We start from the raw sequence: 27,852 nt of genomic DNA, 5'->3' as shown, positions 1-27,852 counted from the left end.
AGCTTCATTCAATGAGTTCAAAAAGCACCGACTCACGAAAAAAAGACTCCTGAAAATGGGATAACTTGCAATATGCATCAACTTGTATTTTGCGATTGTGCTTAAAAGAGCACCTGAGGATTAAATTGTGTAAGAAACATATTTTATTTTACTAGTTAATTAATATTGGTGCGATATATATCTCCTTACAAAAGAATGGAAAAAGCAACTACCTGGTGCAACATTCAAGACTATAGCGGCCTCAATTCAACTTTGCATCAGAGTTTGGCCAAATTTGTATCTTGTCCCGAAGATAAAAGTAAAGATTTCAGAGCTGTTGTGGTGTAGAGTGTTCCTTTTTCTTCGTAATGTTTTATGCGGAATACAGACATTGAATCTCGTTTACTTCGCTACGTTTGATAAGTAAGGACACACTACTGAATCTATCTATGGTTACGTTTAGGAACGTTTTACCACAATTTTCTACATCAGGAGTGTTATCATCATTTTTTCTTATTTTTAATTTTTTATATCAATAATGTGTGCATTAAACTGCAATGAGGATTTCGGTACAGAGACATCGAATAAACATTCTAACATCCTGTCTTCGTTCACATTAACCTTTTCGGGACATAAGCACATTCCAAAACGTTTACAAGATCTGATGAAGTAAATGTTTATATCTTATGCAACACTTAAACTGTCAGGAATCCAAATCAGAACCTTGCCAGGTTTTTTTCCGTTTTAAAACATCAAGTTGACACATTCTCCTGTGTCTGGGAACGCATGAGTTTAAATGATTTGTATACAAGACTTACACGCACTTAAACTGTTGGAGCAGGTCCACACGCTTTAACAACAATATCGTGTAAATGATACGTGCGTACCTGCGTGACTGTATAAAAAACATTTGAACGTGTTGCGCGGCATGTTTACAGGAAATGTTCTGACAGAAATCTGTTGCTCATATCTCCGTCCGTGATTTGTCTGTATGGGAAACAATAAATATTCTCCTGACAATGGTTTTGTTTTGTGAGAACATCACTGTCATTTAACCATGATAAGACTTTGTTTGATATGTTTGAGATAGGGCGCTATATCAAATGTTGCATATTATTATTTATTTATTATTTTATATTAGAAGGATATATTTTCAAATCTTTAAGCTTTCTCTGTACATAAAGTCAATGTTTAAAATAAGCTCAGTGCCACTTTTTACCCCCTAAAAGCCCTACTGTCAGGGAATGGGGAAAGTCAGGCAATCAACTATAAACCCCATTCACTTTATTTGTTCAGATATGCAACTGGAGTAAATTGCTAGAGACCCGAGTTCAATCGGTACTCGGAGCAAATAACTTCAGTCTGGAGGGTCATGGGTCTAAATTTAAAGAGAGTGGTCGATTTCAGTTGTTTAAACCCCAAAGTTTGTCTATTTCCTTTGTTTAAACCCCGGAATCTGACCTATTTGAGCTGTTTCGTACATACCCAGAGTGTGGTCTATTTAAAAAAGTTTTCCTCAAGTGTGGCCTATAGTTCCATTGTTTAAACCTCCTAATCTGACCTATTTCCATTGTTTAACTATATTCACCTCTGAAATTTCATAATGAACTATTCCAACCTTTGAATTGGAAGAGTTCAAATTTGTCTTCAAGGGTGAATGAGTTAATCCCCATATTGTAGCTATATTGCAGTAGTTTTCCCAGCCCCTTAGTGCAGCCTATTGCAGTATTTTTTTCCAAGCCCTATCATCGGAAATGTGGCTTTGTGATTTTTTGTTTTTTATACCAGCCCCAGAGTGCAGCCTATTGCAGTAGTTTATTCCAGGTGTTGAAATTAATTATCCCCAGTTTAATATTTCAGTTGTCTTATGCTATAGAAGTCTGGTGGTCTGTTGCAGGTGTTTTGTCCTAGCTATTATCATGTTCCGACAGAAGTTATGTCCTGCGAATATATTACAGTGTCGCAGAAACACGATTGAGTGACACATGACAATATAGGTCGTACCTATAACGCTACCTTAGTCACATAAAACCCACACCTGTACGCGTGCACCTTGTTAGGGACACTGACCATTCAACAGGTACGGTCAGTCTGACCATAATGGACAATTCATGTTTAGGTTGATGTCCACACACCAAAGGAACTGACCACTGTACCTAGTACTGACACATATTGTCCTGAACTGGACAATAAAGTGACCATAATGGAAGCTCTATCATGTGCTGGCATTAATCATCCTTAAAAGTTGTTTTTTTGAAATTAGCATTTTTGTTGTCAAATGAACCAATTCAAAAGACTGTTTTAAGCCTTATCTTAACCTGGTGTCTGTAGCAAAAAACAAATTTTACAGTCAGTTGTCTCCTATACAGAAGGACACCAGTCAGGCATTGGGTTACTTCCCACCAAAGTGATACCTATTTGTACATCTAGGCAGACTAAAACAATCTTCTCCTATAAGGAAGGACACCTGTCAGGTTTTGGGTTACTTCCCACCAAAGTGATACCCATTTGTACAGCTAGGTTGACTAAAACAATCTTCTTCTATAAGGAAGGACACCGGTTAGGCATGGGGTTACTTCCCACCAAAGTGATATTCTTTTGTACAGCTAGGTAGACAGAAACAATCAGTATCATACATGTAACGTCTAAAAGCACTGAACACCAATAAGCTTAAACTCATTCCTAAAATTTTGAGTGAAATTATTTTGTCTTTTGGTCTGTAAACAAATTTACAACAAACTTTGAGATATTATTATCATATTTAAAAACTCTTTTTTTTTTAAATTATTTCAAAAATTATTTCAGATTTGCTTTAAAAGTTAAAGATTTAACCCTTTCACCCCTATGCAGCTTTTGTAAACTCTACCATGCATTGATCTGGTTGAGTCCATTATGGTCTACAGTGGTGAAAGGGTTATTATAAGTTCCAGCAAATTTCTTTTAAATCTCCCAGGCTTGGGATATAGCCATTTCAAAGCTGACATTATCTAAATGGGTAGTCCTTATTTTCTCCGTATTATATAAGACACACAATGGTTAGCCACTGGTAAATGTCCTACGTCTTTAAACTGACCATAAAATCGATCAAACTGGACACAGAGATATTAAAGGGTGGTGACCTTACATGCCAAAACCCAGTATGAAACACACTATACATTCCTATATCTGATCCCTGCCACCAGATTGTGGTCAGGTAATACCGCATTTTCCCTTCGATAACCTCGCACTATTGATCTGGCCCCACACCCATATTTCTTAGCATTTAAAAAAAAAATTGCTGTAATGTGTTAAAATAGACATTTCTTCATTGTAAATTCAAGATCAATTTTGGAACAAACCCAGAGAATCCATTTCTTTACCCGATCTAAAGATTCTCCGGTCTTATCTGCGGTAGACATTAGATACCAGGCCTAGATTACACTAATCCCGACTACTTAGACCATTCCTTGGACTTCCTCTGAAATTCTTAAGACCTTCTGGCCAAGAAACCTTCCCTGGATAGTCGTATTATGGTAATAACAGCACCAGTCCATATGTTGTGGTTTTACATTAAAATGAATTCTCCGTAATTTACGATTCAAATAAACATTTTCCCTACACAGCACACGAGTTATACAATGAAAGATATGATTGCTTACAATCAAAACCCTGCACAATAAAAAAAAAAAACAAGCCATTCAGGTTGATATGTCTCACCTATGCCCCATTTTGACCATCTATGCAAATATATCAGAGAAACTAACTTAGACGCAAAAACGTAATGTTGATGGAGATGCTGACAAAGTCAATGGACCATGAAATGTAGGTCACATCCAGAATTTGATGCATGGGTTGAAATGTTCTACCTTAGATGCATCTATGGTCCAAGTTTGGTTGATCTAGCACTTTCAGTGAAACTAACTTAAAAGCAAAAACTTAATGTTGACGCCACCGTTGCCGGGAGACCAACACCATAATTATAGTTAGTCTCGCTTCCACTTCGTAGTGGTGAGACAAAAATGATGAATAAATATACAAGAATACCACAGAAAATAGAATCATAAGAAACAAATTGTTTACCTGAGGTTAATCATATCCTCCACACCCTTCTCATTTTGTTCGTCCTCCATCTTGGTTTCTGGTTTTCCAAGCAACTCAGTCTACAAAGATAAGATTTATTTATTTATATCATTCTACCCAAGGAACAGCATTGCTTGTTTTTCATAAGTTTGAAAATTAAATAAAAAAACATGTTGTCTTAAGGATATGTGTTACATGTATATTACTTTAATACAAGAACCTCTATTTCAAAAGAAATCTAAAAAGTGAAAATAACGTCTTCATAAAGAAATAATAAAACGAAATCACTATCTAATTTTGTGATCCATTTACTTACTAATACTTCCCCATGGTTAATTCATACTTTCAATAATTTTCTTAATTTTTTTATTTCTCTCCCATTTTTATTTTTTTTGTTTGTATTCTTTGATTTTCACATAAAGGGTTTTCTTTTTAAAAGTAGGAATTGCAGAGGCGAAGGAAAGAGCTGAAATACAGCAAAATTCAATTTGTTTGAAAAATACGGTATACTTGAGACAAGTTCATCTGAACTAAACAAAGAGGATTTACGCTGAAATCCATAAAATATCACACCTTCTGGGATGAAACAGACAATCGATCCCTCTTTATTTCGAGAATTATTCAAACTTACCAAACATTTTCAGACACAGATAAACCGTACTGCCAGCACTTGGTTATTAAATTGAAATGATATTCCATCAACAATGTTTGTATCAATAATTTGAAGAAAGTTTTCAAAAAATAAGACAATTTGACATATCTGCTGGAAGGGAAACTGACACAAAAATGTCCGCCCATAAATGGCTTCTAACATCATAGCGACACAGTTTGGTTATATGTCTTATGTTTAATGTGCACTTTTTAATGTTTTGTTAAAACTTAAAAGGTAAACAAAGATTGATTAATTAAATGCTGCGCTTCTATTGACGTGGAATTTAATTTATGTATCATGCACAAATTTCTGCCCGTCAATTTATGATGCAACATTTTCATTATTTATGACATCAATTCACAATAATGGCAAAAAATGATGACGTTTTTTCGTTGCTTTAATTATCTTAATTTTGTTTTTGTTTTTTCAAATTGTGTCAGTTTACGTTATATGGTGACGCAAGTGAGGAAAAACAATCTTTAAATCCTCCCCATTACATACACTGTCAAACCTGTATAAAGGGACCACCCATGGGAAAGTAAATAAAACGTGGTCTCTTAGTACAGGTTTAGATTGCAAAGAAATCACCAATTGAGATAATTAAAAGTGGTGTCTTAATGGAAGTGGTCCCATGAGCAGGTTTATCTGTATGATAAATATGAGATTTAGCATTATATATATACTTCCTTAAATGTAGGTACTAATCAATACAGCTAGGTAGACTGTTCTCAATAAAAGTGAAAGTAAACATCTCACAGACGAGAAGAGATTGATTGTGATGCACGATTTCTGAGGATTAATGACTAATTAACACAGATATGAAAAAGAATAACATAGAATAACACTGACTTTAATATACCTACAGCATCTCAATAAATGTTTTACAATGTGACAGCTGTTTGTGTTAGTGGCCCAGTGATCATGGTACGGGGCGAGCTTCGTCCAACACAATAGCGTGACAAATGGACAGTTGACATTTGATGACAGTAACTATACAGCATCAACAACAGCAAACTTATAATTTACGGCCAAAACATTAATTAATTTCCATACCAGTTCGGTAAGAATGGACATTTACGAGGCTACAGTTATGGCCCTTTCAAAGACAGGCGGTTGTGTTGAAAAGGTCAGAGGTTGAATTTTCATTCATAATCTTGGATTGACGGACTGATGTTTAAAAAACTTGGGAGTTGAATTATTGGATTACGAGTTTGGAAATGAATAAAACATGTGTATATTCAGTGTGGAATTGTTGAAAAGCATCAAGCAATTTTGCCCCGAGGCATCTTTTTTAAACAGTTAAACGAGTGTTTGTGCCGACAATTTGAATTGCATGAGCGTAAATATTTACAAACACGATGATTTAAGTCTGAACCGGTGATCTTTAATGTAGATTGAGTGACATTAGCCATATGGACAGCTGAGTTTTAACACCGTCAATTCATACGTAAACTGGCACATTCTTAAAGAACGTGAAACAAACTTTAGTCTTCAGACGTTGAAATATATACTAACACGAACGCTGGCGTGTTACCATCAAATCATCAGGCCCCCTTTTTCTGTCAACGACCATGACGCTTTTGTACACTCAACCGGGTACCGAATACCTTCCACAGGTAGATTTTGATATTTTACTTTGTAGGTATTGAGGAAAAGACGACCTGTTCAGACTCTCTCATCAGTTCCAAATGATTAACCAGCCAATAAGGTATCCGTAAGGCAATTCTTCCTTAAACGGCACAAACACAATTGATGTTCGTTTCGCCTGTAGAGATTGTAGAAAAATATGTTTGAAGATTTTATCTCGTTCCCAGTGCCCCTTAAGCAATTTTTCTTGTGTCACAGCAAAAAATGTTTTAAGTGTGAGTTTTACCTCCATAAAATTTACTGCATTCTTTCCGCAATAAACATTTTTTCTGTTAAAACAAGAATGTGGATTTAAAAGCTTTTAAGGACCTTAACTACCTTACACTGCCATGCACCTCCATTCCTAAAGAGCTCTAAACAGAGAAAACTTTCAATTGTCTATTTGTGAATGTATATTTGAGCTATTAATGATTATATGAGAACACATTTGTAAGGTATACTGGCATTAAAGGAACTTAAAGTTTTATGATAACAAAAAACATTTTGTTCAGAGAAGTATTTTTAGGGGAAATAACTCTTACATAAACTACAGTTTTACTACATAGAGTAGCATATAAAGTTAAGTCTTATTACACAGGTATACTGTAAAATGTAGCATATAACCTTACCTCAAACACAACAGGTACAATATGTAAGGTAGCATATACCCTTTACTCTAACACAAATAACAGGTATAATGTGTAAGGTAGCATATACCCTTAACTCTAACACAAATAACAGGTATAATGTGTAAGGTAGGATATAACCTTAATGCTAACACAAATCACAGATATAATGTGTAAGGTAGGATATAACCTTAATGCAAACACAAATCACAGATATAATGTGTAAGATAGCATATATATAACCTTAATGCTAACACAAATCTCAGATATAATGTGTAAGGTAGTATATAACCTTAACTCTAACACAAATCACAGTTATAATGTGTAAGGTAGTATACAACCTTAACTCTAACACAAATCACAGATATAATGTGTAAGATAGCATATATATAACCTTAATGCTAACACAAATCACAGATATAATGTGTAAGGTAGCATATAACCTTAACTCTAACACAAATCACAGATATAATGTGTAAGGTAGTATACAACCTTAACTCTAACACAAATCACAGGTATAATGTGTAGGTAGCATATAACCTTAACTCTAACATACAGAATCAGATTTTTAAAGTGTTAAGTAGTGCGTATGACCTTTAGCAGGAAAACTCTTTAAGCAATACACCAGATATGGTAGTGTGTCTGCAAAGTCAGATTTCTGAAGACAGACAAACCATCTTTTTCACACATAGGATACTAAAGGATGTCATGAGGTCAAATGATAAGAGCCAGCTAGGTTTCGATCAAAAGGAAATCGAAAGTTTTGTCTATAATAAACAGGTTTCCTGATAACACAGGTTACAATGATATCTAGATCTATTATGGTCTGGTTTATACAGGTTTTCACATTATACTGTACAAATGTTTCACAATAGATGGTCAGAATGCAGAGGTTCCTGCTGGAAAGATTTACCTTACTAGCCAAAATATGAGCATTTCACATGGTATATATGTAAAGAAGTTTCCCCTTAAGCTTATTTAAATATCCACTTGCAACAAGTCCTCTGAGGTCTAGACCACCTGTCAGCAGTCAAACCCAAAACATAATGGTAAAATGTAGGTCCGAGTCTCCAGAGTTCAAAGGTCAACTCGTGTTGGACCTCTAAACAGCTATAGGGCCTATAGTTTTCAAACACTGTATCACAATAAATAAGTGCATTGTACATACTCTTCAAAAAATATAAAAATGGGTGTGTGTTAAAAAACCTTTCTATCAGATATAACTGATTATTATGAAGATTCATCAACTTCTGGTGACTTTTGAATAATAAAATCCCTCATCCCATAACATCCCCTACAAATTGCAGAAAGACAACATTTTGACTGATATCAATTTAAAATTCTACACTTCATTATCCTCCATCCAAACACAGATTCCCTGACAAATCCCAAGTATCACCCTTCTTTTCAACCTTCCATTTTGATGAACAACTGAAATCGTCACCTCCATCGTAACCCCGAACACTTAACCCTCTTTTGATTGTTATCAACATAACTTTTTTACCTATCCTCCCTTTCCCTACACCAAACATCTAACCAATATACATATCCATTATCAATAATTTAATCTACCGTAATTATCCCAGCCCAAATATCTAACCCCCTACACACACCCCATCCTTATAAGTATCTGTTTACCTTTTCTTTTACCCTCAATAGCCCCATACAAACCCGTTTTGATAGAAATGTTTGTCCCCAAACCCTACCCTCCTCAAACATATCAATTAACCTATTCAACATTTTTGGTTCAACCTTAGAAATATTTCTACTTTTCTTCACATCACCTCTCAGCCCTAAAATACATAAATCACAACTAACTATCATTTGTCCATATCAGTTGCTTTGATTTTCTTCTCCATTCCCGCTGCTCAAACCCCCAAAACACCATGCAAACCCCTTACTACAAACCCTTGAGACCCATTTCAATAACTAATTCTTCACATTTTCTCTAACTCCTGAACCTGTAATATTTCCAATTTAACCTTTTCAATAATCACTTCATCCCTCCCTCACTGCCTTGCACATTAATATTACCGTAAATATACAAATAAATGTAACTGTTTTCTAATTAAGATTAATTACATTAAATGACATAATTAATATTAATTTTATAAAAAAAAATAAAAAAAATAGAGATTCCTATAGAAATTTTACAAGTAATTTCAAGTTTTAGAAAAATTCCTTTTGAAAATGACATAATTAACATTAATTTTATAAAAAAGATATATCAAGTTTTAGAAAAATTCCTTTTGAAAATATGTGTAAAAGCATTATTCATTAAAATGCTACATTAATTGTTAAAATTAACAGACATTCTAAGTGGAAATGTCCCCATTAAATTGATATTTATATACTTAAAACACACACATATACACACACAGAGCACACTTCTCGCGTACATACCTGTACACAATCTACCTGTAAATACCTGTCCGATACCTAATCTCCTTATCATCCTGTAATTATTCTGCATAATCTCCCGACAAAAGCCTTATGCAGCTTTTCATTGACATTAAAACTCGGACTTCCCTTACGACAGGTTCGTCTAACGATAGGCCAATACTTGAACCACTATTGATATTTTCAATTGCTAAGGTTGTAATTTTCTTGACCCGATAAGAAAATAGATTACATTCATTACCGTACAAATTACTCAATAGCGTTTTGAAACTCGACTATAGTTTGTGTAGTGCAAGCTTCTTTTTTAAATGCATAGAACATAAATATCCCCCCAACACTGAAAAAACAACTAAATTATTGTATTTTTGTAATAAACAAATACAAACCATTGATTTTCACTTTGTGCTTATATTACGTTGAAGAGTATAAATTTCATAATTGATCCTACATATGTACATTAAGAAACATGATACACCAATGATTTCAAATTTGAGGTATTTATTATTATTATCGGAGGAAATGAAATTATAGGGAGATTTTATTTATGTGTTTAATAGCTATTGACACGTTTAACAATACACAGTTGCAATCAACAATAAGCAATTCAATGTTAAGCCTTTCACCACTGTACCCCATAATGGACTCATCCAGATCAATACATGGTAGAGTTTACTAAAGTTGCATAGGGGTGAAAGGGTAAAGGATTCCCACACTACTGCCAAAATCAGTAATCATTAATCGGAAACTTTTACTTTTTGTTCTGAGAGTACAAATATAAGAACCCTGGTTTGAACCCTTGACCTCTGATCAAAATAGTTGTTTAAACAAAACACCTCTGCAGACTAACTCCCTGACAGCCGTTTTTTGTGTCGACTTAACCTTTCTTTTTGTTATCAATTGCAAGTCATAATTGGAAGATTAGATAGGCTTTTGGAACTTATGGCATGGAATATTTCTCTTTTATGTGTATGTGCATGTGTTTCCCTTCCCTTGGAAAATAGTCCTAGTTTCAGGGAACCGGAAACTTGCTATATCCCTCAAGCTTACACTAAAAAAGCCTTATTCACCAGAAATCGAGTTATTTCAAACAGTTAACGCGATGTACCTGTCAAAAAGTTCACGACACCTGTGTGTAATTGGACAACATCAAAGAACTTTAAGTGGCCAAATTTCAACAAATTATGCTGTAAAATTATTTTTCTCCTTCCATATCCAATATCATATTTGCTGAACAATTTCCATCTTATCATGCAAATTGCTGATATTTTGGTAATATTGCCATATCTGATTGTATTTTTATTGCGACGGCAGAGATAAAACTGTCAATTACTCGCATAACATCTATGTTACGCGTCCGTGTAACACAACCTATACTTTTCATTCCGTTTAACCTAATAAAAAGTGTACCACGGAATATATAGACCTACATTATGTCCGTGTTTTGAAGTGGTAAACTTACGTTACAAGAAAAAATCTTTCTGATATATACATATAATAATGCTATACATTTCTACTTTTATGTCTGTATATTGGCGTTATAAAACAATATTCTGATATTTTACCGAGTTCTTTCACAACTATACCTCTGAATATCCTCTGGCCCTGCCACCGAGTTACGAACATTTTGACAGTTTTATATCCGGTAAATATCTATTGATTTGCCATTATATAGTGATTGTACAACGCTATAGGTGATCGCTAATAAATCACCTCCGTAGCTGAAAACATTTCTCTCTCACTTCCCACAGCGTCAATATCTGTAACAAATCGGACACCTGTTATTCCCTTCAACTTCGCAAATTAATGTTCAAACATCCTTGAAAACAAAAAATTTGCAACTCTCTGAATCACATCTGTTTGAAATAAACAGTTGCAAATATCGTTCATAATTTGCACTATATATATACAAATTATTTGAACATCATTAACATGCAATCAGATATTATATATACCTGATCTATCTTAAAGCAAAATTTAGATCCTCTGTTACTGTATTTATCCAGCAGTAAGCCCATGCCTGGTAATAAGCCCATGCCTGGTAATAAGCCCACCCATATTTATTGCAACTCAGTAGAAATGCTTCCAAAAACTATTGCATTGTCTTGCATACAGTAGGTCAGACAAAGTGACCCTTAATCAAAAGTTCTTTTTTTCTCAAAAAGAAACAGTTTGGGTTGTGATTATCGGGTTCAAAACACTGTCCCGTAATAATCTCCCTAACCATGTTTACCGTAAAAACCCATGTAATTTGCGCACTTTTTTTCAGAAATTTAATACCCAAAGTGGGGGGTGCGTAAAATACACAGGTATAGAAAATTTCAAGTTTTTTTCAGGAAAAGATCGACGATTCTGAGAGACCGCCATCTTGGATTATCTCCCTTGGTACATGGAACTCTAAGACAAATGACGATCAACAAATTTATTTATGTCAAACATTAATAAAAGATACATTTGATACATAATGTGTTGTTACCTGAGCTTATGTGAAAAGTATTATTAAATAGGTAACCATTAACAAAGAAAGTTTAGCCAAATTCCTATGCCAGAGAATCGCCAATCAGTTGAGTAGAAATGTCAACAAATGCTATCTCGTTGTTCATTATTAACTTGTTCACCCCAAAGACGCATTTGAACTCTTCCAATTCAAAGGTTGGAATAGTGCATTATGAAATTTCAGGGGTGAATGAGTTAAGCCCACCCTTACTTTGAGTCAAGAGATTATGTGTTGGCCTCCTGGGCTTTTTGCAGGATAAATATTGTAATTAAAGGTGGAGGTGTAATTATTAGGTCAAATACAACATTCATTTTTGTGATCAATAAACACATGGCATGGTGATACTTACCTCTGTACAGTGTATATTCACTCAGAAACAACGTAAACCAGAAGTACATCCCTGGAAATTATTTTCTGCTTTTTCTGTCATTTTGACAAGGAATTTGAAGGTCACATCTTCAAAACTGAAAAAAACAAAACCTCAAATTAAAATTTGCTTCCATCAAATCACTATTTTGAATTGCCTTTAACTGAATTCTGATTTTTTTTTTTTGTCTATTTCAACAAGAATTCATTACATGTAAAGAATAAATAAACATTTCATTCAAGTGAATGCACATTAACCCCTCCCCTCCTCCCCAAAATCCTGCCCCAATCAAACCCCCTTACCCAACTTCTTGCACCATGAACAACCATAAAGGAAGTGAATATTGTATTCTAGGTCAAATTTAATTAAATTATTATAATTTTTTAATTAAATTTTTCACATGCAAATACCAAAGATGATATTACAATACAATAACAAACTTCAATCAACTGCAGAAATGTAAATCACAGAAATGAGGAAAATGATATTGTGTCGGTAAATATGCAAATTATTGGGTTTTTTTTTATTATAATGTTTGGCAAGACCTGGCACAAGGCCAAGCGTGCTAGAAAGTACCAATAGCATGACCAAGCAAACGACTAAAAAGGCAGAGTAAGCACTACTAGGCTGAATTCATCCTTTACTTAAATTACCCTTAACCTGATCATAATGTATCTTTAACTTCCATAACATTGCTTCATGTTCCTTTTCATTCAGACCTACATAATGTTAAAAAAAGTGAACACATCCCATTCCCATTTCAATACTCAGATTCTGCTAAGAGTATAAGAACAATTCAGAAAATTATGAATTTTAAGCTTTGTATTTTCTCTTGCAAAGATATAATCATAAAATAAGTTTTCTAACAAGAAAATAATTACTGATTTGTCAATCTACACAGCTGTACCAATGAGAAACTAAACATGTTGGGAAGTACTTTTATTGATAGACTGGTGTTCCTATAGGAGGAATTGTGATGTAAATGCATGGCTTCATGATGATTTGCTAAATATATATCACAGAAACCCAATAAAATCTCTTAAAAAAGCCAGAATACAGATTAAAGCTGTGCATGCTCTATGGAACCCAAATATATAATATCTGGCTCTATGCATGGGTAACCCAAATACAGGTTATGGTAAGCTTTGCAGGCCTGATGGAAACCCAATCAAACATTTGGATCAATGGGCAACATGGGCAACCAAGATATGGGTTAAAGTGAGCTGTGCACGCCCTTTGTGAACTCAGTATAACATCTAGCTGGCTCTATGGGCAACCTAGGAAACCATATTGCAGGTTATAGTAGGCTGTGTAGTCTCAATATAAACTCAATGTGATATGTTTCACCATTGCCCTCTTAGGAAACCAAAATACAGGTTACATTGAGCCATGCAGTATTTTTTTAGAAACACAATTAATATATAACATTTGGCTCTATGGGTCACTTATTAGGGAATAATGGGTAAATGTAATACAGTAAGCCCAGGTTCTATGGGAAATCTGTTAATTTACCATAATCATTGACCTTATAATTTGACTGCTTCAATACCTATGTTTTGATTTTTTTCGCTAATTTAACCATATTTCACTCCGGATCAAAGCACGTTTCCTGAAGGCGTAATTTTCCAAAACTCTTAACACTGCAGCATGCAATTACAACATCATACAGTAACAATAAATAGAAGCATGTTTAGAGCATGTCAAATTTCTATGATGTTTACAGCAAGACATTACCTGCTTTCAAAAACAACAGGAAAAGCAAACAATTGTTTTCATTGCAGTTAAGATTTTCACCTCATTACGATAATAAGCAAATATGATGAAGAAAAAGATGAGCAAGATATATCTAAAAGGCCAAATTCCCCCTGCCATGAACAGGTCAAAGGTGACAAAGAAAAATCCAGTTTCACTAAGACTCAATTCATGCAAGTACCTGAAGAAGATTTGGAGCTCTTCAGTGATAGGGGAGGATTTTGGAACTCTTCAATGAACACAAATTAAAGGAGCTCGGATAATGCAATCTATATATGGCCAGTAGACCAAAGAATGACGTTTAGTTTACAAAAGTTTTGTGCATGTCATCTCGATATACACAAGTCAGGCCAAAATCAAAAGTAGGGTATCTATGAATACTTCTAAAATCCGTTTGTTGTGTCCTAACTGCTTTGCCAATCCAAACAATTTAAAAAAAAACAAAAAAAAAACATGTCTCCTCTGTCAAACATTTGAAAAATTTTTCTCCTTGAAACACAAGCATAAAACCTTAAATGCTGAAATTTATAAACAACATTTTTTTCAGTTTTCAAGTGTTCCCGAACTCTAGTTCGCAATTTGTCACAACTTTCTCAACCTCTTATCTTTCAGGTTTGTTATTAACGATATATTTAAAAACATTTTTTTAGCAGTGAAATGTTTCCGAAATCTACCCATGTGATTTTGTTTCTAACTTTGTCTTTCAGGTACGGTATTTTACCGGCAATAAGCCCCCCCACCCTACTGAGAAAAAAGATGGGCCAAAAGTGTGTGTGTGTGGGGGGGGGGGGCTTAATTGCGAGCAACCCCCCTGTTCACATAATTTCAACATGGTCAGCCGTCTTGGATTTTATCTCACCTCTACTGTTGAGTGTCCCGTAAATATTTCAACATAAAAAAGTTCATGTTGTACAAATAACCAGGAGACAAAAATAAAATTTCATGTTTATTAACCCTTAGGCTGCTACGCACGGCATATGCCGTTTTGAAAAGTCGGGTCGTCAGTGCTACGCACTGCATATGCCTTTTCTCAGTCTGTAGGTTTTGATCGGTAGCCAGGAAGTGTGAAGTTGGGTTGTTGCTATACCAAACCTGAACGTGTATAGTAGAAGGCTTCTGATTGGTTGTTTTGTCATTACTTTCGATATTCCCGGCAGTGTACCCTAGTAATGACCAAAGGTGTGCGAGAGATATTTCAAATCAGAAGAAAAAGTCATAAAAATGGCGGACGTGTAGATTGAAGCGATGAATATGATGGTAAACATTTATTCTCCAGCGTCACCTACGATGATAATGAAGGTTTTAAAGAGTTTGACATGGTTGATGTGGAAATACTTCAGTGTAACATAATATGTAACTTTCCAATGAACGGCTTTGTGCCCTATGCAAACAGGAAAATATCGGCAGACCGAGGCACATATATCGTCTGCAGGTGAGGTCGAATTGGACATTGACATTGATACATTTTGAGTCGATTTATTTCTTCATTTTTTTTTTATCGATGATTTAATCATTAACTAGACTCTGAAAACGGCTTGGAACTCAACATGTCAGAATCTCCTCAATGTGTCACAGCGACGCTATTGTGATTTCAGCCTGGGGTTTGTTGTGTCTAGAACCACGATTGTCTAATCAATGATCACAAGCTGTTTTNTTTAATCATTAACTAGACTCTGAAAACGGCTTGGAACTCAACATGTTAGAATCTCCTCAATGTGTCACAGCGACGCTATTGTGATTTCAGCGTGGGGTTTGTTGTGTCTAGAACCACGAGTGTCTAATCAATGATCACAAGCTGTTGTTTGAACCGTACCTGCGGTCTAATTAACCAATTGTCATTTTATAATTGCATTGTTGTTTTTATCAGTATTGTAAAATTTGAAAGGTACGTGTTACACGACCTAAATCTACCTGTTGATGCAGATTTTAAAGAAACAACACAGACACAAGTAAATGTTTTTTTAACCTTCGTTTTTTTTTCTCCAAACGACTTCACATTTTTCACCTGCAGAAAGATAGAAGTCCAGCAATTGGTAATATTCAAAACGTCCTTTTTTAAGGGGGGGCTTAATGGCAGGCACCCTCCCTGTTCCCAGGTCATTTACCAAAGTGGGAAGGGGGCTTATTTGTGAGATGGGGCTTATTGCCGGTAAAATACGGTAAGTTATTTATATTTATGAAAACTAACAATTTAAAATGTACAAGCTCTAAGGCAAACAATCTTTTTTTTCTCTCGGTTTTATCGTTGTGGCACTCCTATGCATTGACAAATACAGACCTGTTCAACTTGATTTATTAAACATGACAAATGTCTGATTTAACTAGCTATACGGGTTAACGTTGTTAGGCATGAATCGTCGGACTAAACACATGTTCAGAAATCATACACATGAACATTTATAACCTACACGGTTGAGAAGAATGGAAAAATATAATTGTCTCCACTTGAGTTCGTTTCACTGCATTTTACGCAATGTGGAAGCAATATCTAGCTATCGATGTGAGTTTTAACCCAGAAAAGATGTGTCTGTACTTATAAAGATATTGAAATAGTTGCTGGACAAGGTGTAGCTATCTTTATATCCCATCAAGCACCTTGTGTTTCCGGACAATTTAGTCCAAATACACCTCTCGACATTATACAAACCTATATTGCGAACAAATATAATTCAACTCTCGATTTGTACCTATGATTCACCTGTAATCTATTACTCGATCAAATACGAAAAGATATCACAGTTGTGTTTGTGCCAAGCAAAATGATTCCTACGTATTATTACCTTTTTAAAACAAACTGTCATTTTTTATATCAAGTATCATTTGTTAAACTTAATTTGTGTTTTGTTTGTTTATGTTAAGTAATTCATTATCTTTAAAAAATGAAATGTTTACATTCGATTTTTGTTTACTAATTTTGAAAAACAATGGTACATGAGTTGATTTTACACATATACCATATTCGCCTTGATTAGCAACCAGGGTACTTGAAAAATTGGCTTAAGATAACAATACTTTGATTGTGTCAGTTGCTGTAATGGTAACAAAACTGTCGGACACATATCCTGGGAGAATTTCAAAATCATTGGACAAAATGTGTGTATTAAATACGAAATGTTGTTAAACTCAAGGAGACTGCAAGAATTGTAGTTTTTTTGGGAAAGAGCGGTGCTTTAATAATTCATTATACGTGCTGATAAAAGAGGAGGGATGCTAATCATGGCAAGTACGGTACACTGTATTTGACCGTATCGCTGCCTATGTTTTTATAAATCCCCCCCCCCACTTCTGTGCGAATTTCATAGACATAATTATTCTACAAAATATTTTTAATCCTTAGATTTGATAGGGAAATATATCAGCCATGTCAGAAAACACATTAGCAGACCACAAAGCAAGGCAATGCTGGATGATTGTTTCAAAAAACCAAATTAAGTAAACTTTCTGGACCTTCAGGCTTAAAATAAATCATTCCTAATAGTACCCGAAACTGCAATCACAATTTTTAAAAATGTCCTTGAAACTTATTTGGTCAAATATGTTGAATAAATATTATGTACATAAAGGTATTTATCTTAGAAAAGTTGTGTATATTCTTTAGCCATAGCCCAGCTGGTTGAAAAGGGATGCTAATTTAAGTCATTAGATTGCTTCTAAGTAAAATTGATCGTCTCAATGCAACACTTAGTGTATAGGGAATGCTTTTTAATCCATTATAATTCAATTTTACCGTACTATCAAAATGCTGATGGCGTAATCCCATCACAAAACAGGACAGCCCCCAACTATATCCAACCAGGTACGAATAATGATTTCTGATTTTCGCAGAAGTAGTTAATGTATGCGATCAAAGAACTCTTAGCTTGTACAGAAATAAATATTTTTTATTTCGATTGAATTGCTTTACAATTTTTGTTTACTTGCTGTTGCTCACCTAAAATAATCCAAGATTTTCACGTCAGATTTCGAATAAGAAACATAATTTATACATACCTAAATATTTATACATATAAATTATACCACGCTATTTACATGTCAAATAAAACTGTGAGTCACACATGTACAAAAAAAACTGTAGGTGTGTTTAATGTTTCTTAAAGGTGAGTAAAATGAAACCCTCAATTAATCAAACGTCTTAACAACATTTCCTGTGATAAGCAAATACATGTTGTTGCCGTGGAAACCTCACCTTTCGATGCCCTGCCACATCTAAATCACATGTCTTTTCTTGAAATGGACATTATGTAAGCGATTACTTTTGTTGAAATGTACATTGGGCGACATATGCGTTGCTAGCCAGTGAGTAAGAAGGCGCAATTAACAACTGTTTAGCTGTTACTGAATACATTTTTATCACAACATCATCACCTGGGCTGTTTCACAAATTGCAGAAATGAATCTCTCTATTTCCATGAAAAATATTCAGCCTGATCACATGACTTTCCTAGCCTAAACTGCTGCCCCTTTCAACGCAAGATTAACACAGTTTCTTGGGTGTGAAGAGATTTTATGACTCCTTCCTAAAAGGATGCCAGTCCATCACAGAAATACTTTCCAGTATAGTGGTACACATTCATACAGCTAGATAGACTTAAACAAGATTTTCAGGTCAGTAGACAGAGAACAGTTATCTGTGGTATAAACTACTGCCCACTTAGAGCTCGAACTTAATATAAGTATAATTTATTCATAGCATTTGATTCAATTTTCAAAGACAATCTCCCTCAACCCCCACTCCCACCCCTCCTTAAAACAAATAATCAAACCTGCCATTACTTTGTACATCATTAGACATGTATGAAGTATGAATATCTTACTTGCTTACTGTTCAGTTATACCAATACCTCAGTTTACCTATCAAATAGAACCAAGGGTGGGCTATAAACCATGTATATAACCATAATTTATTCCTGCTTTACGTAAAACAGATTTTACAGGAAAGCTTCATTCCTGAAAATAGTCTCCCTCTTCCTATTAAATTATCTAACTTTTGTCCATTTTATTGCAGAGTAATAATATGTTATATTCGTCCAAAGGACGTACGATTCCTCAATTAAATCCAGGCACCTGCTTTAATGCTTTTCGTATAGCTCAACAGTATGGAAGACCACTCTATCCAGTTACACAAATTTCTTTTTTTTGTGAGAGTGCCTTTTACCTGAACATCCTCAAGTTTCAACCTAAACTGTTGAAAATATTTTAAATTTACATTTTTCGCTTATCATGAATCATTCATGTAATATTAGAAGTCAAAAATGTGATTTCTAAACATAAACATAATTAAAAGTATTTCTTTTGTTTCTTTTCACATTTGAGGAACTATACTCTCTAAACTCAAACATGCATGATGTTGAAAAGTTTAAAAACTAGAAATACTTCATGGCTATCAACTACATTTGATCTTATTACTAAAGCTGAAGCTAAATGCAAGGAGGACTTAGAAGACTATTAATTTTAATATCGGTTACAATAAAATGTAATCAAAGACTCTCAAAGACATATCGCCATATTCATATTATTTTTTACCAAATATTAAACTTGAACACTGCATTCATAATAACCTTGAGCTCATTTCAAGACTTAACTTTTTCAATCCCAATTCACTTTTACAAATTGTAGGCTATCAAAACATATTGCATTCAACCCATGCAGGTTTGGGGAGAAAAGGCCTGCTGTATCCCACTGCATGATCGTAAGAGGCGACTAATGTTGGACCCCTGCAGAATATTTTTGTTAAAAAGATATACAAGATGATTTTATTTCAGCACAGAAGCAACTCATAAAACCATTGTACTTATTTGACCTTGTATTACTCGTGCATCATGACCTCATACTAATCATAACCTCGTACTCATCATGACCTCATACACATCAAGACCGTGTACTCATCATTAGCCTATACTCATCATAACCTCATACTCATCATAACCTCATACACATCATGACCTCATACTCATCATGATCTTGTACTCATCATGACCTTATACACATCATGACCTCATACTCATCATGACCCTGTACTCATCATGACCTCATACACATCATAACCTCATACACACCATGCCCTCGTACTCATCATAACCTCATACACATTATGACATTGTACTCATCATAACCTCATACACACCATGACCTTGTACTCATCATGACCTCATACTCAACATGACCCTGTACTCAACATGACATTGTCCTCTTCATGACCCTGCACTCATCATAACCTCATACACATCATGACCTCATACACATCATGACATTGTACTCATCATAACCCTGTACTCATCATGACCTCGTACTCAACATGACATTGTACTCATCATGACCCTGTACTCATCATGACCTCGTACTCAACATGACATTGTACTCATCATGACCTCATACTCATCATGACCTCATACACATCATGACCCTGAACTCGTCATGACCTCATACACATCAAGACCGTGTACTCATCATGACCCTGTACTCATCATGACCTCATACACATCATGACCTCATACACATCATGACCTCATACTCATCATGACCCTGTACTCATCATGATCTTGTACTCATCTTGACCTCATACTCATCATGACCCTGTACTCATGATGACCTCATACTCATCATGATCTTGTACTCATCTTGACCTCATACACATCATGACCCTTTACTCATCATGACCTCGTTCTCATCATAACCTCATACATATCATGACATTGTACTTATCATAACCTCATACTCATCATGACCTCGTATTCATCATAACCTCATACACATCATGACCTCGTACTCATCATAACCTCATACACATTATGACATTGTACTTATCATAACCTCATACACATCATGACCTTGTACTCATCATGACCTCATACACAACATGACATTGTACTCAACATGACATTGTACTCATCATGACCCTGTACTCATCATAACCTCATACACATCATGACCTCATACTCATCATTACCCTGTACTCATGATGACCTCATACTCATCATGATCTTGTGCTCATCTTGACTTCATACACATCATGATCTTGTACTCATCTTGACCTCATACACATCATGATCTTGTACTCATCTTGACCTCATACTCATCATTTTGTACTCATCTTGACCCCATACTCATCATGACCCTGTACTCATGATGACCTCATACTCATCATGATCTTGTACTCATCTTGACCTCATACACATCATGACCCTGTACTCGTCATGACCTTGTACTCATCATTTTCTTGTACTCATCATGACCTCATACACATCATAACCTCATACACATCATGCCCTCGTACTCATCATAACCTCATACACATTATGACATTGTACTTATCATAACCTCATACACATCATGACCTTGTACTCATCATGACCTCATACACAACATGACATTGTACTCAACATGACATTGTACTCATCATGACCTCATACTCATCATTATCTTGTACTCATCATGACCTCGTCCTCAACATGACCTCGACCTCATCATGACCCTGTACTCATCATGACCTCATGTATACTTGTCATTATTTTCTTATCTTCTCTATATCATGACTAGTGTCTTCAGCTTAATGGTTTCCGGAGGAAATTACAGTTTTGCAACCATTAACTTCCAAATTAAATTATCATAATTCAGTATTGAAAAGGCAGTCGATTCATTATGTATTTATTCGTTTTAAATGAACAGCCGTACTGTCTACATATGCTAAATCAGAATGCATTCAAGCATAGATAACTAGGTTTCAAATATGTTTCCCAAAAGATTATCATAAACTTAAACAAACATTGTAAGTTTGTTGGATAATTTGCAACATTCTTATTTAACAATTCTGTATAGCAACTTCGCAATATTTACAAATAGTAAAAGAATTAACACTAGATCTGTATGACTAAGAAAACCTATATAAACCACACTAAAATCTTGATACATGTACTGAAACTTCCATGTAATTTGAATCTGTTTAACCAGAAAACCTGTCTATTCTAAATGGAAACATAAATTGCCCATGACATGTTTCTTTTACACAGGTTTCACTGTATATAAACAATGTATCATACAACAGAAACTGTCTAGACTGAAACCCTTGTTATATGAAACCTAATATACACAAGCACAACATCACCTTAGACACATAGTTTCTATTTTATAGCAACTGGGCCAACTTGCATAAAACATCTCAACTCTTGAGATTTCCTCAAGTCTAAGATTTCCCATAGACAATACATTGCTTGAGATTTTCCTTAACTTTGAGATGTTTTATACAAGTGGGCCCAGAAGCTGTAAGAACTAAAAACTTGTCTAATCTGAACAGAAATGTTGGTTCCTCTGTATACAAAGGTAGACAAGTTATCCCGTTCTTGTTGTACAGTTTTTTCATCGATACTTTCTGCACATACTAGCTAGGTGCCTATGACAAACAGGATCTGCTCGTTTGATCGCGATATGTTTGAAATGAATTACCATATTTATACACTAACAGGACCAATGTGTTCATCTTATTAAACCTTTTTTTTTGTTTCCTATGACACAGGTAAAATTTTACAAATACGCTGTTTACATAGTTTTCCAGTTTACACAGGTAAATCTTAAAGACAAAATCTGGTTTATACACGTTTCCAGTTTATACAGGTTTATTTTACAGACAATATCTGGTTTATACAGGTTTCCAGTTTATACAGGTATATTTTACAGACAAGATCTGGTTTATACAGGTTTCCAGTTTATACAGGTATATTTTACAGACAAGATCTGGTTACACAAGTTTCCAATGTATACAAATACATAGGTATGGCTTATAGCTTATACAGGGTACAATTTACGTAGTAAGCTTATTTAAGGCTGTTTAATGACAAACAATTTCATTTCTGAAATCTTTCAAAAATTACCAATATTTTGCATGGCTATACATATCTGTATAAGGTAGGGGTGCAACTCGGTTTTTAGAGGGGGAGGGGGGGGTTATATTATCTGGATATGTGTTTTAGTACAGGCGGACATTTTATGCATAACACTGATTATGTTTACTGATGATCTATTACATACGTTCATATCTACAGAAAAAGGACAGGGGGGCCAGTCAGATTAAAACAACCATAAATATACACCTGGTACATGCAGGATAGGACATTAAAGTCTTAGGTCACCATATCTACATACATGTGAAGTTCCAATTACATATCTACTGAATTAGATAAAGGATTAACCTTGCCGGTGTATATGTGTTAACTTTAAGCACCCAGAGAAATGGTCATTATACAGATTCTAATCTTACCCCAATACAATACAAAAAGCATTGCATAACGATACTTCTCCCCAAACAGTGCCTGTGGCTATAGGTATTCAAGCCCATTACACAATACCCAAACAACAACCTCAAAATCTCTCAGGTACATCTGAAAGAGAATTTAGGGTCTATTGGTATAATCATAATCCGCCCGTATTCATTTCAAACAAGTTTTTATTAATACCACCCTCATACCGCTACAAATGGAAGAGTTACAAAAAATATGTCCCTGTGCGTGTTGTTATGTCATTTTCTTTTTCAATACTAAAACGTGAAATGTAAACAAACAAGAAATTATATATATCACCCCGCCCTGTACAGAAACCGAATAAGTGTTTGACACACAGTTATAAGTATATGAGCTTTAGGGTGGATATTTGTTCGAGACTTTCGACATACTCGTACGATTGGGCTGGGTCCAACTTAAGTAACGTGTGTGTGTCATCGGCTACTAGTTAACACCCCTCCCAACCGTATTGTCATATGTACCTGTTAAATGACCGAGATCCTGAACTATGGTTTTAATCCCGATAGCCACGGTCTATGAACCTTTTACCTAGATTATCAACCGACTAGATCTCCACTCGGAATTGCCATTCTATAAACACCAGGTATCAAGTTAACGAGAAATTGTTTAAAATCACTTAATTATAAGGCATGAACATGAATTGCATTTCGTGATAAGCCATATATATATATATTGAGTAGTATTTAATAAATTGAGATAAACGAGGCTCCGTCTAAATGCCTTATATATATACAAAACACATACATCACATGTATTTAACTACCTGTAGTATATACATGGCTAACGAGCATAAATCCAACACTCACCACCTGCATGAAAAATTAGTCCATAAATCAATTTGTGTCTTCCTTTAAGTGGCGAAATTTAATCCGAGTAGAAAACAATATTTACGTCACCAACTGATGTTGTATTTCTCTGCATAGACTGACCAAGAGGGTCATGCAGTCTTTCAGCTGACCACAGGAGGGACATTGATACACACACATTTACCTATAGGTATCATATATGCCCAAGCGATTTCCGGGGGCCGATCTGATCCTGGTTATATAGCCTGTATATACACAGCGTACACATGGAGCTACAATACACACAGTAGGTATACCGGTTTGGAGTCTTTTCTTTACATTTAGCTCATTTGCATGACAATGAGCGGAATTTCAACATGGGCGAGTTTATAACTCAACAAACCCCCCTTGGCTGAACCTATATACATAACCACAGGTGAAAATCATATATATATATATATATGTATATACTAACAAATAAGTCATATATATATATATGTATATACTAACAAATACATCATATATATACTTATGTATATACTAACAAATAAGTCATATATATATACACACAAACCTTTCACCTATCTTGTCAAAATAGATTTCAGGTCAAATTTTTATGCAAATCTTACGTCAAATATTGAAGCTCAAACGTTTCTTTAAAACGTTCAATAGCGAAATCACGAATAAAACTCACAGGTGTTAAGGGAAGATTCCAACCAGAACAGATTTTTTTTTGATAGAAAAAAAAAAGGTATTAACCCCGATCTTCTGAACGCTTTGAACTCTCGTAGTGTTTCAATGCTTCAATGATCTACCTGTGAGAATAAAACTTGCTTTGAATAAAACATGAATGACCACGGTCAAACCCCCACCGTTCACCAGACGGCTGAAACCTGGCCATTCAGGTGAAGCAATAGGGTGGCCTGTTATTATGGACACTTCAGACCTTCCGGCCGGGCCCTTTATGCTCTGCTGTACTTGTCGCAGATTGCATAAAAAAAACTCATTCTTAAATATATACATGAATTATGAAATTAAGCATTTTTACACATTTTTTCAATGCTAATCCCTAGACTAGCTTCAGCTTAAGGGTTGAACCCTCACACTTTTTAAGGTTGGTCATTTAATTGACAGATTCACAACTGAAAATAGATCCCTATTTTAATTGCCACTTTGTCACGACAAACCCCCAAATATAGCCAAAAAAACACCTCTATTTAGTTTTGTAAACTAGTGTCTTTTAAGAAAGTTAAATTTCATAACATTTTGTCACTATATATTCTACATCCATATGATATATTTATCAACTGTTGAAAATTTTCACAATTTTCCTAGTTTTGTTTTAAGCTTTTTCCAAACATGGACCCAAGATCTGTTTTTGTCAATATGAACCATATTAATTATATGAGTCTAAAAATATTTAATGTATGATAATTATTTTTTTTAATTAATTAAACCTTGCCAAAATATTTGACATGTCATGTTCATCAACGATATATATGTAATCGGTATAAAATATAATGATATTTAACGACATCAATTAATTCATCCAGGTTTATATACATGAGTGCGATGTTTTCATTAAATATGCCGTGAGCTAGCCCACATTTCAGACTGATGGCCATATGAATACTGTATATGTATACTTGCTAACTCTCCCTATTGCGGACGGAGGGAGACCCCCAAATTTGGACCCTGAAATTGAACATTTCCATGAATTTGCCAAATTTGGACCCTGAAATTGAACAGTAATTTTCATGAATTTGCCAAATTTGGACCCTGAAATTGAACATTTTCAACCAGTGAATTTGCTAAACATCTTATATTGTAATATCTGATGATAATATATCATCTCTAAGAACAACTCAAAAGATGTCAAAGAAAGTACTACTTTTTTATATTTGAACCCAGGACCTCAAATTTGTATACTGGCACTCTTAACTGACTGAGCTCCCAGCTGGCCAAGAGAAGGGTTCTGGCCCAAGTGAATTCAAAATGAAATTCATGGGAGGTTACTGCATGTATATACAGAATCATTAAAACACATTTTGCTTTTGCACCAGGAGACTTCCATTTAATCATATGTACATTAATTCAAAGTATCAAGTATTCTATGTTTAAAACATAAACTGGAGTTATAGACACAAGATTTGCGGCTGAAGATTTGGTTTCTCATTGAAGAAACTTCCTTACCATTTAACTCAATTCACCCCTGAAATTTCCTAATGAACTATTCCAACCTTTGAATTGGAAGGGTTCAAATGTGCCTTCAGGGGTGAATAAGTTAATAATTAAAAATATGCCCGTATATCAAGCATGTGTTTTCTACTGACCAAACAAGATGACATTATTACTTATTCGGGAAATTATAGTTCCTAATTTATGTTAAAGTAGTGTAAATTGCCAGGAAATGTATCTAAGCTGGCAAACCTTCTATTGCCCACATACAAACCAATGTATTTACCATAAAATGTTAAGTACATTTCAACCTTACAATTGTTTCAAATCCACAACTGTTTCTGTTGATAGAGAATTACCATAGTTAACGTAAAACAGGACCCTGGAATCAATTAAACACTACATCTCTGTCTCTTAATTTCTCAATTTTGAAACATTTCAATATGTGAACAATTTTGATTGATGTCAATTTCAAACATGAAAATAAATGGTGGGGATTGACCTACATTTCCCCCCAACAAAATCACCTCCAAATTAAAAAGCTACGAAAACTTTGTTTGTTTCACTTTCAAAAACAATAACAATAGAAATTCCATGACTGCCCTACATACGAAATTTCACTTTCGATTTTGCCCCAGTAAATTCCTCGTACATACAGGGACATTTTCTAAACCTAATACACCTACAATGATTACTGGATTAGCACACAGGTGAACGATTGCAAGCCTTAAACCAAGTCTGCAGACTGGATCCCGAGCACCGTCGGCCTGCGAGTCCATCTCTCGGGTTTTAATTCCCCTTGTATTCGGAGGAACAGAGTGCCTTTCAGCAAACGCTTCACTGCCTTCCTGTGTAAATTCGTAAAAGAATTTCGGCTACTGTATGGTATAAAAGAAATTTAAACGTCCATTCATGTAGAGCAGACTTAGTGTTTATCTAGTTTCCATCATATTTATGACCGTATACAAAAGAATCGGGGCCAAACGTCATATCGCGTACAACGATAGTTAAGTCACGGACACTACATGGTTTTCTGAAAGAATTTCCTTAAACTGATGTTTATCTCGATCGTAAATATATAAACATACGAGAAAATCTCAATGAGATGGGTTATAAGTTAATTGTTCCGACTGGTCCGTACGAACTCGTCCGGTGTCTAACGTTACTGTATTTTCACGGAGATGTCTTTTCTCATAACGATAAAAGATTTGTACGGGTGATATGCAAATTAGTCATTGACAATCATAATATTTACTATAAAAACACTACAAATAATCTTGGAATTAATTGAGAGGTCTTTCCAAGAGGTCAAATGGTCCTGCATGCATTTCATATTTACATGCTATAAATTAGCCATCATGTATACTGTAAAATGAAAACAAGATGCCCCAAGGGTGTGTATCATTAACCTAGCTGTTATTCATTGTGTTGAAAATATCTTTTTTAAAGAAATTTGTTGTATGCATATTTCGGAAATAAATGGATGGCCATGGACAGACACAGAAAATATACATTCCATACACCAACCTCTATGTAGTGAAACCTGTCTAAACAGAGACCAACAATTTCGTCACATCGTTGTACAGGTTAAACAATACAAATCGCTCTCTCAAGTCATATAGCTTGACAAAGGGACCGATCTTG

The 27,852-nt window shown here is 34.8% G+C and overlaps 1 protein-coding gene across 5 annotated transcripts in view; it reads right to left on the bottom strand.

Annotated features, from left to right (window-relative positions):
• LOC110455672 (unconventional myosin-XV-like) overlaps window positions 1–27,852 on the bottom strand; it is a 125,171-nt gene that overhangs the window by 81,908 nt on the left and 15,411 nt on the right. For 3 of the 5 annotated variants that reach the window (XM_021505938.1, XM_021505934.1, XM_021505937.1), the window contains exons 2-3: window positions 12,186–12,300; window positions 4,039–4,118 (exon numbers count right to left, since the gene is read on the bottom strand). In XM_021505938.1, coding sequence (XP_021361613.1) covers window positions 4,039–4,088 — 50 coding nt within the window. In that variant the 5' untranslated portion in view covers window positions 4,089–4,118; window positions 12,186–12,300. Of the gene's footprint in view, window positions 1–4,038; window positions 4,119–12,185; window positions 12,301–24,051; window positions 24,345–27,852 lie in introns of those variants that run through there. The other 2 variants (XM_021505935.1, XM_021505936.1) reach the window with 2 other exon arrangements.

This window comes from Mizuhopecten yessoensis, unplaced genomic scaffold (assembly GCF_002113885.1).
Source record: "Mizuhopecten yessoensis strain PY_sf001 unplaced genomic scaffold, ASM211388v2 scaffold8361, whole genome shotgun sequence".
NCBI lineage: Eukaryota > Metazoa > Mollusca > Bivalvia > Pectinida > Pectinidae > Mizuhopecten > Mizuhopecten yessoensis.
Note: the sequence above shows the minus strand (reverse complement) of the source record. Positions and strands in the feature narration are given on the sequence as shown.